We start from the raw sequence: 14,857 nt of genomic DNA, 5'->3' as shown, positions 1-14,857 counted from the left end.
CCTCCATCGACATTGTTCAATAATCATATGGCACCGGCATGTTTTAAAGACCTTCATCTATGTTTGTTTTTCTAATTTCTGCTCAGCTAGTCACTACTTTTTTCCAATCTTAGCCTTTTGTCTTTGCTTGACAAATTATGACAATGCTGGCTCTGGTGTATCTGTGTATTACCTATAAACATGTTAGGTTAGCCAGACAGTCTGTTCTCTATAGTGGTGTCTCTTGTGTGTTAGTTTAGAGCCTGTTTTTGTATAGAGGCAACAACTTTGATACTTTGCCATAAACAAATGATTTTAATCGGTGTCCTACAAAAAATAGACAAAGGACATTTTACAAACTATTTACAGGGATTTCAAAATGAAATCAATAAAACTAATCCATACTGATAACCACTTAATGTTATCTGATTTCAGTGCAGATAAACATGTCCACTATATATCTGTGCAATGGTTTTTCTTCACATTTTTACAATGGGGATGCTAATAAGTTAGATAAAACAGTCATTTCTGTGTCTTTACACTGGAATAATTATAGACTTTGTCTGTGGTTAAATGTAATTAATGCATGTTTAAAATACTAGTTACAACACTTTTAATGCAGTACAGTAACTTATTCTTATCCATGCGAATAATTTCTTATAAGTCCGTAGTTACTGCAGTGCTGCATCCATCCTTCATATGTGACAATGACTGCAGCAGTCCTGCTTGCAGACACCTGTTATTTGTTGTTAGTTGCAGGTGTCGTCTGAATCATGTGTCCCTTTTCCTCGGTGGCCCACCCCGACCTCGTCCTCTGCCTGCACCAGGTTGGGGTCCTCTTGCATTGCCAGGAGGCGCCCCTCTTGCCGTCGGACCACGGGTCACTGGCCCTCTGGGGTTTGGGGCAGCTAGGGACACGTCCTTTTGCAGATTAACCCCTTTCCCTGCCGCACGTGGCTTCGTTTTGGGAGACTTGCTGCCCTTCTCAACTACGACCTCTGAGAAGACATGGAGAGCAAAAAGAGTGGTGAAGATCATCTGGTGCAAACTGGCTGATAATATGTGCAGTAAAGGGATCTGTGAGTGTGACTGTGTACCAGGTGGGGGTGGCTCTTCCTCAACAGGAGGTGGTATTAGAGACTTATCTGGCAGCAAGTCCTCCAGGTCTTTCATCACTTGATTAGTGCTGTCCTTGTTGTTCCTGCGGTTCTTCTCCTCGTCCCGGGCCTAATGTGTCCACCAATTAACCAGATAGTTATTTGTTGGCCTGAACTTTGAACAAGGGGAAGAAAATATTTGTACTGACCATTTGCATCTTCTTTTTCAGGTCAGTATTCGCTTGTTGGTATCCTTTTGACACTGCATTCAGGTAGTAGATGGCCAACCTGTATAAGGAATTGGAAGTCTATTAGTTCAAAGTCATTGTAAACAGTAGGCTACAACATCATAGACCAGTAGTCCTCAAAGGACCACAAAGCTTACAAAATGTAGACAATGGATTGAGGATTTTCGGCTTTTATACCTTTTATCACTAAGTGTTTGAGACTAATGATGTTGACACATCCTGTCACTGTATGATTTATGGATGAAATTATTGCCAAAATAAGTCATTATCCTTGAAGTGGTCGATTAAAAACATTTCTGTCTTTGATCCCCCCCTGTGGTAGTATCAAAAACGACAGCTGGAGCCAGCAAGGTTTCTGCTCATTTCCCTTCAGACAAAGTATATTGTCCCAAAGATACAACAATTTAGTGACCTTCTACATAAACGTTGTGTGGCAACAGTCCAGATTTGATTTTTGAATTTTGAAATCTGACATTCATAAAAGACTTAAAAAGGATATTAACAAATACCTTACTTTCCATTACATGAAAGTAATGGAACAACATTTCAGCCACCAATTAATTCTTCTGCCTTTGTCCTTTTTTTTAAAAACAATTTGCACATACAACATGCTGTTTCACATAACATTATGTATATATATGATATATGATATGATACACATGATACATACACCATGAGGAGGACAGCAGGCATGATGAGTCCCGGGTTGGTGGCATATGTAAAAATGTTCCCAACAAAGGTCGGTAGATCCTTGTCTATAGTCTCAATGACGACATCATACATCTTCTCTTGACCACTGGTGGATCAGATACAGTGCACTGTTTGTTGTAGCTCTTTGAATAAAAAGATGTCCATCAAGTGACATATTTAAGACATTTGAGTACGTGTCTGCGTACAGAAAAGATAACTGAATGACCTGGAAAGGGACAGCAACTAGCTGAAAACTTTATGCTATATGTATGACCTTTTACAAATAAACATAAACAGTAAATAAAATGCTTTATGTCCAAGTGTACTGTCTGCTATCACTGCATGTGAAAAATTAATGAATGACTTTCTGACTGAATGAATGAATTTCATTGTAGTCTATGAGTTCAGGCCTACTCACCTGAAAGGCCCACAGTCGAAGGAGGGGGGTAAGGTCATGATGGTGTAGACAACTGGAAGCAGACTGAGGAACAACACCAGCAGCAGAAGGCCCATGTAGAAGTTGTTTGACCGTGAGGCCTTGAAAACTCGCTCATGAGGGACGTTACAGGACATCACTGCCCAGCACTGGTAGTACATCGAGCACACGAGACGCAAAACATTCACACCCACCAGACCTGGAGCATAAAATGCCCCCATCCTGTGGAAGACAAGCCAATATTGAGCTAATCATTTGCCTAATTCTACAGTCTAATTAGTGATTTACTTGCAATAGTTTGGCTCGAATATCAAAGGCAAACAAATAACACATCTATTTGAAGAGGCAGACTCTACACACACTGTTTTGTTAATTATATGCACAGTGGAGAAAGACAAGGACAAGCAGAAACATGACCTGTTTTTCATCAGAGGAAAGCTCATTAGGAAACCATTGGTCCCATTAGAGAAGACATGGTTTTATATATATAGACAGAAAACAGAGACATTCACCATATCATTCCTTGATTGAAGACAAGCCCCAGCACATTTCCACTGATGTCAAACTCTCCATATGAAGGCTGGTATAAACAAACAATATGATTAGCATGTTCACTTATATGAACAAAGAACAGGTTAATACAGTTTGCATTTGTCCCTCTCTCTATGCCTATGTGTCCCTCTGTCTCTCTGTAATTAAGTTCTTGCTGCCGTGTCCTCTTTCACTCAATGTTAGGGATCACCTGTCTTGCCAGATGTCATTGTATGGTATCAGGTTGACAAGATCCAGTTGGAACTGTGATGTACTCACAGACCTGAATGACACGTTCGCTATACGATGACATAAACACTCGTTGAACTTATTCACATTCAGCCACAAAACTACAGATACAGAAGGCAGAAATGTCACAACTAATTTTATGTTTTTTTTAGATAGAGAAGATTACTCTTTTAACTATATATTTAGCTAAAAACAACAACAAAAACTAAAACATAATCTAAATGGAGGCACTGTGCACTGAGACACATTGCAAGTACTCACAAATCCAGCTTCTAGGTCCCAGCACCAGCAGTAGTTGAGGAAGCGCACAATGACAGCTCGCAGAAAATCACCAATCAGAATTGTCAAATAGGTCACTTGCATGTCAGACACGATTAGTTTCACAAATTCCTGCACAGAAAAAGAAGCCAGTGAGAAATGAAGCAAAAGACATAAAACAAAACAGAGCAGCCAGCAGACATGTAGTCCGTTCTGTGTGAGTCAATGGGCTGAGGAGGGTGAAGTGTAGGAATGATGCTCCAAATCGGGTAAAAACTAAAGTGGACTTCTCTGCACCCCTTGTTTCTCATTCACCATTGGACAACTATATATAATATCTTTACTGACTATTCCCACTCCGGTCTCCCAGCAGGGTCCTCTGACAACATCAGCTGGGTTCACATCTGGAGGAGGCACATCGGTGGTGTTGAAGTGGGAGCTGTAGTTGGCGTAGTATTGATTCAAAGACCATTCAGTGGCATTCTTGATAACCTTCTCCCTGTCCAACTGAAGAAAAGAAAACACATTGAGGAAAGGGAAGACAAAATTTGTGTTATATAATTTGAAGACACCCAGTCCTGATTCAAATGGATTGTTCCAGATTGGGAAGTAGCAGTGCGCACTTAAATTCCTCATGTTAGATAGCTACAGACAACAGCTGGCCTAACATTGGAAACAGTATAGATTACATTTAGATTACTGCAGAACTTCGCGGTCTCTTTCCTCTCAGGTGTCTCAACTCACATTCTCAATCAAAAACTTTAGTTTGGACACTTCTCACCATAATTGGTCACCATCTTGGTTATGCAACAGGATGAGACGGCCAACATAATGGCCTATCACAGCTGTGAAAATGGTGTCCAAGGAAGGTCATGTTATCAATGTAATTTCCGCATTAAGCAATGGCTACAGAAAGTAAAGTCAAATGTTAATTTTTTTTTTGTCAGTTGAGCAAAACCAGCTGATTGTACAATCACATCATTTCTGGTAAGTCTTATGGTACAAATACTATTTAGTTGAAATTCACAAACACACGGTCAGGAAGAGCTTACTCAGTGTACAACATATAAGTTTACTGAAAGGAGTATTGAAATCAAGATGCAGTGCATGTTTCCAGTATTTGTGCTCAATGAAGCAAACCAGCTGGCGGATGGATACAGCTAGTCTGACTAGGTAAGCTAACACCTACTAGCATCAGCAAACACAGGATACTGTATATGCGCCAGACTGGTTCTTCCTATAGACGGTTACCTTCAGACACAGTCAGACAAGCATCAGTTTACATTTTGACCTGCTGGTGACTGTAGCTTTATATCTAATAGACTAAGATGGAGTATTATTCAGCATATTTCCCAATATGTCGAACCTGTGTAGATTCAGGCAATGTCTAAGGCTTCCATTAAAACTTTTTAAAACTTTTTTTCCATTTGTTTTTACCTTCCAAGTTTAGCTTTGCTTACGTAATACAGTACTATCTTTAAAGCCATTCAGAAAGATTGTTATTTTGTTCATTCATTCTTACGAGAATAACACTGAAGAATCTAGAGCAAACCCAATGAAGGTCTCTTGACTATTGTTACATCAGATAGTTTCTATAAACATGGAAGCTCAAACGTGTATAAATGTGTTACAGTCCTACCTTGGCAGTAACCTCGTCGAACAGGGCAAAGAGGAAGGTGTAAAGGTTTCCCAGGAAGAGGGCAAAGATTCGACCCAGCTGCCACTTGAGGGCAATACGAGGGTGATAATCCTCCAACTCTGCAATGGTTTCAAACAAAGGAGGACACACCAGCCCCAGCAGAGACATCACAAACTCCACCTGATACATTGCACAAGAGATGGGGAGGGGGGTATTTTATTTACAAGCCTCAAATCTCCCACTTTGCCATATCTCACTGCTTTACCAAAAAAAAGAACAGGCTTTAATGTTTAGTGTTAACCTGCCTCATTATTTTCAAACCATGTGAGATCTTCACTCTTCCTCTCAGCAAACTCCTGAGATCGTTTCACCACATAGTAGATGAGGTATCCGCTGCCACCAAGGCAGCACAGAATCATAACGTTCGCAATAACCCTGAGGAACCGCCGGAGATGGATGTTCTCGTCTTTCTGGTTCTCCTGTTCATCCACAATTGATTCCTACAATTGGGGGAAAAAATACAAAAATCATCAGATGATTGAAGATGCATTTAATCCTCTTTAGTTTTTCCACACTGCAAATTTCAGACTAGCAAACCTAGTGAGAAAAGTGAGGTTAACGGAAATATCCACTCCAGTCAGTTGTTTTTAATTTCTTAGTGTGTCTCTTTGAGCATGCCATGGAAAAGCACACACACACCTGCTAACCTTGAAGCTGGTGGTAATAGAGGCGTACTTATTGTCTGCAGTCTCAGGGTTTCCTATCAGGAAATCCCAGCTGGTGAACATCTTCCAGCTGAAGGTGAACTCACCCTCCTCTGCTCCGTCTCCTCCCTCATTTGAGTTTCGAGCCATCCTGAAAAGAAACACAGAATAACCAGCCCTCAGACATATCCATCTTCATCCATGTCCTTTCCTATACATCCAAATGTCTGCACCGGTGCCTCACTTACGTTCTAATGACAACCATCAGGCTGTATCCAAAGAGGCCAACACCCACCAGCAGGTACGACAGAGGGAGTTTGAACTGCAGCACTCCAATAGTTCGGTCACTGTTGTAGTATCCATAGAACAAAAAGGAGTACTTGCAATATCCCTGTTGACGAGGTACACAAAGAAATATCCTCTTATGGACACATATAACAACTGCACAAGCAGGTGCAAAACAATGTTCACACTTAGATATAAGGAAGAGAGAAAAAGTTAAAAAAAAAAAATAGTCTTGTCGATGTTTATCAAGACACAAGACTGAATCTACGAACAGTTCTGTCATTTCCCCTCAAAATCTGAGCCTCATGTTGGCACCATGAGAAAAGCATGTTTTAGATCCATCCACTGGGCACCATCAGTGTCTCTATAAAGCTTTATGCTAATCCATGGCAATTGTTGAGCAGTTACTCGGTGTTGGACCAAGCCATCCCCATAGCCATGCCACTATGCCATGGGTAAAGCCTAGTTATATATAACCATGACTTCCCCATAGGACAGATTTGTTTTAGCAGCTGTCTGTAAAAAGCTTCATATATTCATTTCCATAGGCTGATCCAGGTTTGATAGATTAATAAATGAAGCTAAGATCCTTACACCAAAGTCAAGTAGCACAGAGTAGTCCATGGCTGTGGGCTGCTCGTCTCGGGGCACTGTTTTCCTGGGAATGGAGCCATAGGGATAGCCCATGAGGACCTAAACAAAGACGAGAGGGTTGGAAGTGAGGAGGGAGAGGGTCTTAAAAACAAATGCAGCGTCTACATCAGGTATCACCTGCTGTACGATGAGAGAGTCTGTACCTCAGGTAGCACCACCAGGCCAAACATGAACCCAAAAAGGACCAGATTCAGACCGTACATCCACCTCAAGAAAATAAAGTAGGATGCCACAGATGACCCGAAGTGACCTATGAAAACAGAGAACCTGACTTAGGAAATGTGGTGGCAACATATTAGAAACAATAAGTATCTTAGTCCAGTGGTTATTTCTGTCAGTTTGAGTCATTATGGTACCAACTTTCTATGTCCTTTATCTTCCTCTCCCAGGGAATACAGGCTGTTTTGAAGTTCTCAAAATCACGTTTAAACTTAATAAGTTTCTGGAAGGGAATGTAAAAAGGTTGTTTTTAACAATATAATCCAAATCATAAATGAATTAAGTTTATTTATCTGAAATACTGTGGCAGCTTTAAATGTCAGTAAAGCGGTAACATGAAGAGATTACCTTTGTGAGCATGACTTTGAAAGCATACAGCTTCCTGCCTCTTCCTTTACCCAGAGCTCCTTCAAACTTCTCGACAAACTCCTGGGACTCCCTGTGTGGCCAATCAGAGAGAAGTCAGACAAACATAACCTACCTCACACATGGATTAATTAGTAAGTGGTAAGAGGATGTTGCAACTACAGGTCTCGGATGTTTTAGTGATGGATAATACATCACTACTTAGACTTGGCAAGCAGAAGCTCAGTCACCCACCACAACATGCATTAAACAGTGTTAAACTCATTAAAAAAATAATGTAGCTCACCTATCACATTCCTCTGCCAGAGCTATGCTTACACTTAACTGTAATGTACACACTCACCTCACACACTCACACTCAATTACATAACTCCTAGCATTGGGCCTGGTAATGCAGCCTGAGCCTGGGCTGTTCACAGGTTTTTCATATGAAAAACAAAACAGCCAGCCTTGATTGAAATGTATGCACAGCTGTCAACATGTTTCTATTGTGCATCTCAGAGGGTAAAAAACAATCCATAGCTGAATGAAATGTTAAATGTGAATAAACAAATACATACTTGAATCCCTAAAATTATGATTTTGAAGTTTCCTTAAAGTATAGTATAGATTTTTTTTTTTTTTTGTAATATGGTAAAACAGGGTCATATGAATCTGACGTCTTTGTTAAAGATATCTTTTATGTCTTTTTGTCCAAAGTAGTTTTGATTGTCTGTAGATCACAGCAGTGACACAGAGAAATATCAAACAGCTAAAGCAACCAATTTTTAATAATGCATGATCAGCATCACATGTACATGACATGAGTGATGGTTGGCATACAAGAAAGCCATAAAACAAATGAATAACAGGCAAAGTGCCAAAATAAAACAGGCATAAAGAAGCACACCACAAAATGAAATAATGACAGAGGAAACAGTTTGAGGATGTGAGTTAAAGGTTTGGTTCTTGTTTTTTACTTGAGCACTACGAGTCTCCTCTTCATGCGCCAGGGTTTGTTCCGTAATGTAGCGATGAGTTTCTTCTTCTCCTCTACCTGTTCCTTCAGGGCTTCGATCTCTCCCTCCGACAGTGATTCCTCATCAGAGTCTGAGGAAGAGGAGGAGCTGATAAAGGGAAACATGCGTCACGTGCTAAGGCTTTGACAAGGCGCCACAGTGGCCAGACTTTAACATCAGACAGTATAGCAACATCTGGAAATTCAAAACCTCAACTCATCTGTATGTGACCAGGAAGAACAGAAACTCTGTGAAGCTCAACTCATTTAAGAGTTTGTTTATTTTGTTGGTCTTTTGACGACCAAAAAGTGAGCAGGTTATTTTTCTTTTATTTAATTTAATTTAGAGCTAACTGGCAAATGTTAACATAATAACCCATTACTCTAGGATTGCAAACACAAAAAAACACTAAGCTATCACATTGTCAGCATTTTACTCTCAAAGCACTTCTGTGCTTACATGCAGCCTCAAAGCGGCACCAGCAGCTATAAGGCCTGGTTATGGTACAAAGGAACCAGTTTGTTATCCAACCACTTCTGGAAGAAAAAGTGTTGCTGATACAACACAGATTCAGAGCCAGATATTCCCCTCCAGGGTTGGTAGAAACACAACTAAAATAAAAATGAATATTAGGATTATATTCACTAGCTGATGGCTGACACTGTTTCTGTGATGTTTGATGTGTAAGTTTGCTATATTAAGACACTGACCTGAAATGGCCACAATACATATTACAGGTTTAAAACATTTTGCTGAATTAATTTTTGAGTTATAATGAGTTAATTTTCTTAGATGGCAGCATCCAATTCTTCTGTCTGGAGAACACAAAGAAATCAAATCCACAATGGCTTTAAAACAATTCAGACACACACAGGTAGCTTGTGGAGGAAGCTGTTTCAAATTAGCACTATAATGATAAGATGAGTTAGTTCAGGCACTTTAAAATAAATTCCTTCTATCTACATCCATGCAGTATGTTGTTCTTCTCTCATTTAAATGTTATATTGAATCATTTTCACTGGCTGATTTAAGGGTTCTAATTTGGATTTGAATTCTGTCTCAGGCTAAGTTCAGGCCTTGTTAGACAAAACCAGTGTTTTGCCGCTTTTTAATATGCAGCCAACTACAAAACACATCCAGTGAAACAGTAGGAAGATGAGCTGTCTCAGGATGCTTAAGGCAGCAGTAAATAATGGATGAACAAATAAGGATCAAACCGCACCATTACCAGCAGCCAAAACTCTTTATCCCCTTGTTTGCCATAACGAGTTTTATTTCTTTGGTAAAACCTCTGATAGGATGATGGAATCAGAGGTCCCAGTCCAGTAAATGCTTAACTCAGTGTTTTTCAACCTTGGGGTCGGGACCCCATGTGGGGTCACCTGGAATTCAAATGGGGTCGCCTGAAATGTCCCAAAAAAATTACTGATAAAAATATTTTTTTAACTAATTATTATTATTTTTGAACTTATGATTAAAACACCACATACAATCTTAAACAACTGTATTCTGTACTTTCACTTTCTCACATTTAAATCGAGTTCAAATAAAATGCAGCATATAAAAATATCTGAGCTGGCGAATCTTTATTGACGGGGTCACCAGAAATTTGTGATGTCATAATGGGGTCACAAGCCAGAAAAGGTTGGGAACCACTGGGTTAACTTAACATCTGGATGAGCAGCATTTTGCTGCTGAGATGCTGCATTAAAAATCGAGCAGGTGAACGGCTAAGTGCCATTTATTCTGGGAAATTAGTGCATATTCAGTCTTGATGTACTATTAAATGAAGTCCATCTAATTTGCAGTGTTTCATCTCCCTGGATACTTGGCACATTGAACAATATCAGCAGAGTCTGCGTGAAGAGAAGCCCGTACGGGTGTGTGGCGCGTGCAGGTAGGGGAGAGACAGCTCTCAGAGAATACTGCACCTGCTCAACTTCTTCTTTCTCTTGTCCTTCTCATCGTCTTTATCCTTTCTTTCCTTCCCCTTAACATTTCCCTTCTTCTCCTTGTTCTGTTCCTCTTTTTCCTTCTTGGACACAGTTCTCCCTCCTCTTTTCCTCTTCCCTTGGTCTTCACTCTCCTCATCGCTGTCCTCCCTAGCAGCTCTCCTCCTGGCGGCTTTGGATCCTTTGCTTTTCACACTTCGATTGTCTTCCTCCTCATCATCCTCATCGCTGTTTCTGGCCCTGGCCTTCTTCCTCCGTCCTCTTTTTCGCGGTGCGTCGTCCTCATCCTCCTCTTCCTCCTCGTCGTCACTGGCCTGTTTTGCTCTACGTTGTGGCCTGGCTCTTCTGTTTTTACTTCTCTTCCTGGCTTCCTCTGAGACACACATTTATGTATTTTTAGACAAAGAGCTAAAACTGTCCTCCAGTGACAACACAATTTATATTCATTAACTTCACTTACATCAATCACACAACTGTGACAAACCTTCCACATATGGCAAGTGAAGATTGTCTCAGAAAACTCACCTTCACTTCCATCGTCTGAAACAGCATCAACGTCCATCCCAACTGGAGCAAGTAAACAAAATACAAATGCACACAAAATCTGCTGTTAAAACTCAAATAGGACTTTTTCTCAGATATTATCAGTGTAATTACAGTAAACAGGTGAAATTTTAAAGTTGAAAATTGACTGTTGGAAAAAAAAAAAAAAAACATTTCAAAAATCTCCTCACCATCTTCAACTTTAACCACAGCATCATTTTTTCTCTTTGGAGGCATTCTTCTTGATCCCTTTTAGTTATGTGTGTGCTCCGATGGTCACGTCTGCTGCTTACTACAGACACATCTCCATGAGTTCTCTCACTGAAGTACCTGTGAAGATAGTGTGTCAAAAAGCCAGGATACACATGAACACACACACACACACACACAGACACGTAGGAATGGGTGTGCCTGTGTTTAGGCTGTCCGGAGCCCTGGCTCCTTGACAACCATCAAAGACACACACACACACAGTCCATTAGATGATAATCAGGAGCCTCTGGAGAAAATAGAGTCAGACAATGGGCTTGTCAGTCAAAATGCTTGATATTGGTATTTGACTGGAGAAATAACAGTACATATATATAGTCCATGTGCTTTAACCCCAATGTGTATTTAAATTCAGTTTGTATTGCTGTCATTTACTGTGAATGAGGAAACAGATGGTTGGACATTTGCCATAATTCAGCTGTGTCCCAGAAAGGAGACACCAGGGCAAATGCAGACATAAACGTCAAGTCTCATTAAAGTTGGATGGAAGCTTAAGTAATCCTGAGTGAAAAGAAAAACAAGTCACCACATTTAACTACAATACACAGTGTCCTGTTTGACCATGACAGTCCAGTGAGCCACTTAAAGATAACATGTTTTATTAGAGGGAAAAGTCAGACAATTAAAATGTTTTTCATTAAAGCATAATGTAGACATTTTTTTAAGTGTCTCCTAAGACATTACTGACATACCCATGCGTAGTTGCGTACATTGAAAGAGTTACGGGTCGATGCAGTCCTTGTTCATTTCTACAGCCAATATAAGCGATGTAGAACAAACTCACTGTTTATAGAAAACAATAATCCAAAATTCAGCCTAAAATGGTAGGCTTCACCAGTCTAAGCTCAACTCACATACTGTATCCTAACACATAATCGTTTTGTATGAAATCTTTGTGTTGTTACTATCTTAGCTCACTATTTAAAATTTCAGTCATTATTAGCCTCTTAAACCTTTTATTTCTATTAATAAAACATAAACGGTGTGAGAAGGTTTTGTAGCACAGCAGTGAAAGAGGGTAAAAGTGAGGATAGTGCAGCCTGAACTGTCCACATGCTGTGTTTCAAACACTAAGATGCAGGTACTTGTGTGGTTATGGTCAAATGTCAGATCTGACCTTTTGAATAATGCAGGAGGAAACAGGAGACTCTCAGCTGCCATGCACCTAACACAAAGAGCAACTCACTTCCGGGGTTATATGAATGCTGCTCTGAAGACTTCCACCTGAAAGACAAGGCAAGCCCTCAGTGTTGGAGCCTTTCATTTTCTCCTCATCCAACTCCTTTTTTTGCCCCTCATCCTGGTTGTCCCCTTCATTCCCTGCTATATGATATACTATAGTAGCCTATACTACATTCAAGATTTAGGCTCGGGAAAATCCAATTTACTAAAAACCCTGATCTCCAAAGCAAAACTGGATCATCTGAGAAGTAAAATCACTTTCGATCAATGTCTCACTCTTCATTACTGTTAGTGCAGATGCCCATTGAGGTACAGCGGACACTGAGATATCCGGTAATGTGCAACCTGTCATGGCTCAGTTTTCTGCCACATTGTACGAGCATGAAGCGAGACTGGGACGCAGCCAAAACACAACTCCAGTAGGAGGGTGAAACGGGGGCCATGTGGGGTTGGTATTACCTGGATAATAAGAGTGAAGCGGATTAGGACAGAGTCTCCGCGATACAGAGAAGATGGAGGGTTTACTTGACTCCTTATCAAAGTCTTCATTGAATAATGTGATTGACGCTCCTTGGCTCATGATGAAAGAATAAAGCATAGGGATCTCAAATAACTGCAGAATTAATTCTTAATGTTAATTTGCTTTGAATTGATCATGAGCATCAATGGAAGTGGGTTGATTGACACTGTGATTTAATGTCGCAAGTTGCATTATACGTTACTTGGCTTAAATGATTCAGGGTCCAAATATATTCCTCTGTGGTATTGGTTACCCTGGCATAAAATTTCAGGTAAATAAAGTTAATCGAATGTTTGGTTTGACAGACAGCTGAATGACAGGTTGATTGACAGGACAGTCTCCAGCAAATACAGAGCAGAATCAGCTCCTGGGAAATTGAATATGACCATGCACTTATCAGATGAGAAGAAATCAGATATCCATGTTAACTGAGGTGGGACCTCAGACCACAATGAACAGATTTACTCTGATCACTCACTTCTAAAAGAGGATATAGCCTATATTTTGTAATTTGTGTAAAAAAGGAAATTCACAGCTTACTTGGTGTGTCATAGCCTATGTACTGTACTGTATATGTCATATGTTATCTACTTTGCAGCTGCATAAGTAGATTTGAGTTACATCCAACCAGAGGTGAGCACTGATCTATTTAAGCCTTGATAGGTTAAACGGCCCCAATGTCTGATTAATTGTAAAGACTTTGGTCCAGTTACAGGTCCAGGGACAACTGTTCTTAATGTTTGTGAGACCAAGAGGAAAATATGTCATTGTGCTTTCAAATGTGTTTTCAGAACTGATACAATTTGTTAAAGCAGAAGTAAGCGGAATGTTTGTGTTAATATAGGCTAAGTCTTAAATAGGCTAGTTATATCTTCCGACAGCAATCACTTACATAGAGTGTTTGGTCCGAAACACGGGTCTGTCAGTCACTCTGCTCTGTTGTAAGCCGAGGAGAAAACTTCTTGTATACTTCCTTGTATCCTACAACCTTTATCCAATGAGAAGAGAGAACGGCATGAAGGGCTGTGTGTGCAGCATGGATGTATATTATCGGTTTGCAGCCAAGGGATGCGCGTGAATGTGGTGACGTAGGGACGAGGACCAATCATGGGACCAATAGATCCATGACGAGGGCGGGGCTGCTAACTCCATCGGCTAGCCAAAACGACCGGATCGCTTACTTCTGCTTTAAAAAAGTGAGGTTTTCACAACTGACCGCATAGATCATTTAAGATAACTTATTTGGCTTTTTATTAGCAAAAATCAAATATTGCTTTCATAAATAGGCTACGTAGGTAGGCTATTTCACTTTAGTCGAATCACACCCGCATAAAAGCTGTCTACCTTAGAATGAGTTGTTACAAGTCGTTACAAATAGGAAGTGGGCGACGCACCATCGCCATTTTTTACGTTCAGTGGCAGCGTGACCGTAGGTCAGAAACTCACCGGAGCTGTCGGCTTGGGGAGAAAGTTTTCGAGTTAGCGTCTGTTAAAACTGTCACCACGATAGTGTGAGGAAGGACGGAGGCACTGATGTTGCATTCAGGTGCATTCAAGTGCAGTCAGGCACCTGAACGACGCCTTTGGCAAACCAACCGGATGTAATTTACTCGACGAGAGAAAGACGGTAAAACGTGGGTCAGGTAAACAATACGACATCACCATGACAACATATTTTCACGCCTGTATTGTTTTTGCCTAGTGCTGGCGGACCACTTGTTTAGAGGCTGCATGCAGCGCCTCTGTCTGACGTCTGCCCGATTTCACGTGAATGCAACATCAATAATACGTTCCGATATGCAACCGCACCGCTAGATGGGGGTAATTCCTAAATACAACATCTCTGTGTTTAGTTTACCCATTTCATAACATGTCATAACAGTTATGAGCTGTGATATGACCGATTAGGTGAAGCACAGGTAACATGGAGAGTTGGAGACCTTGGTATAACCTTTAAGATGGAGATAAAACTGCTGCACACCTGTCCGTGGTCAATGTAGCAAAGACATTTTATGATAGGACAATTATAAATTTGTG

At 40.5% G+C, this 14,857-nt stretch overlaps 1 protein-coding gene across 1 annotated transcript; it reads right to left on the bottom strand.

The window, feature by feature from the left end:
* Positions 1-750: 750 nt before the first annotated feature.
* Positions 751-11,085, bottom strand: tmc2b (transmembrane channel-like 2b; the record flags this gene model as incomplete). Its single annotated transcript, XM_083978616.1, has 20 exons — positions 751-977; positions 1,077-1,206; positions 1,286-1,364; positions 1,995-2,120; positions 2,433-2,672; positions 2,963-3,030; positions 3,492-3,620; positions 3,837-3,995; positions 5,128-5,307; positions 5,433-5,627; positions 5,835-5,982; positions 6,080-6,222; positions 6,711-6,809; positions 6,914-7,020; positions 7,131-7,212; positions 7,338-7,428; positions 8,315-8,461; positions 10,285-10,678; positions 10,831-10,872; positions 11,040-11,085. The coding sequence occupies 20 exons, from the start codon at positions 11,083-11,085 to the stop codon at positions 751-753; spliced, it is 2,832 nt and encodes a 943-aa protein (XP_083834742.1).
* Between the last annotated feature and the right edge of the window lie 3,772 nt (positions 11,086-14,857).

This window comes from Trachurus trachurus (assembly GCF_905171665.1).
Source record: "Trachurus trachurus genome assembly, chromosome: 9".
NCBI lineage: Eukaryota > Metazoa > Chordata > Actinopteri > Carangiformes > Carangidae > Trachurus > Trachurus trachurus.
This window is presented reverse-complemented; position numbering and strand designations above follow the sequence as displayed.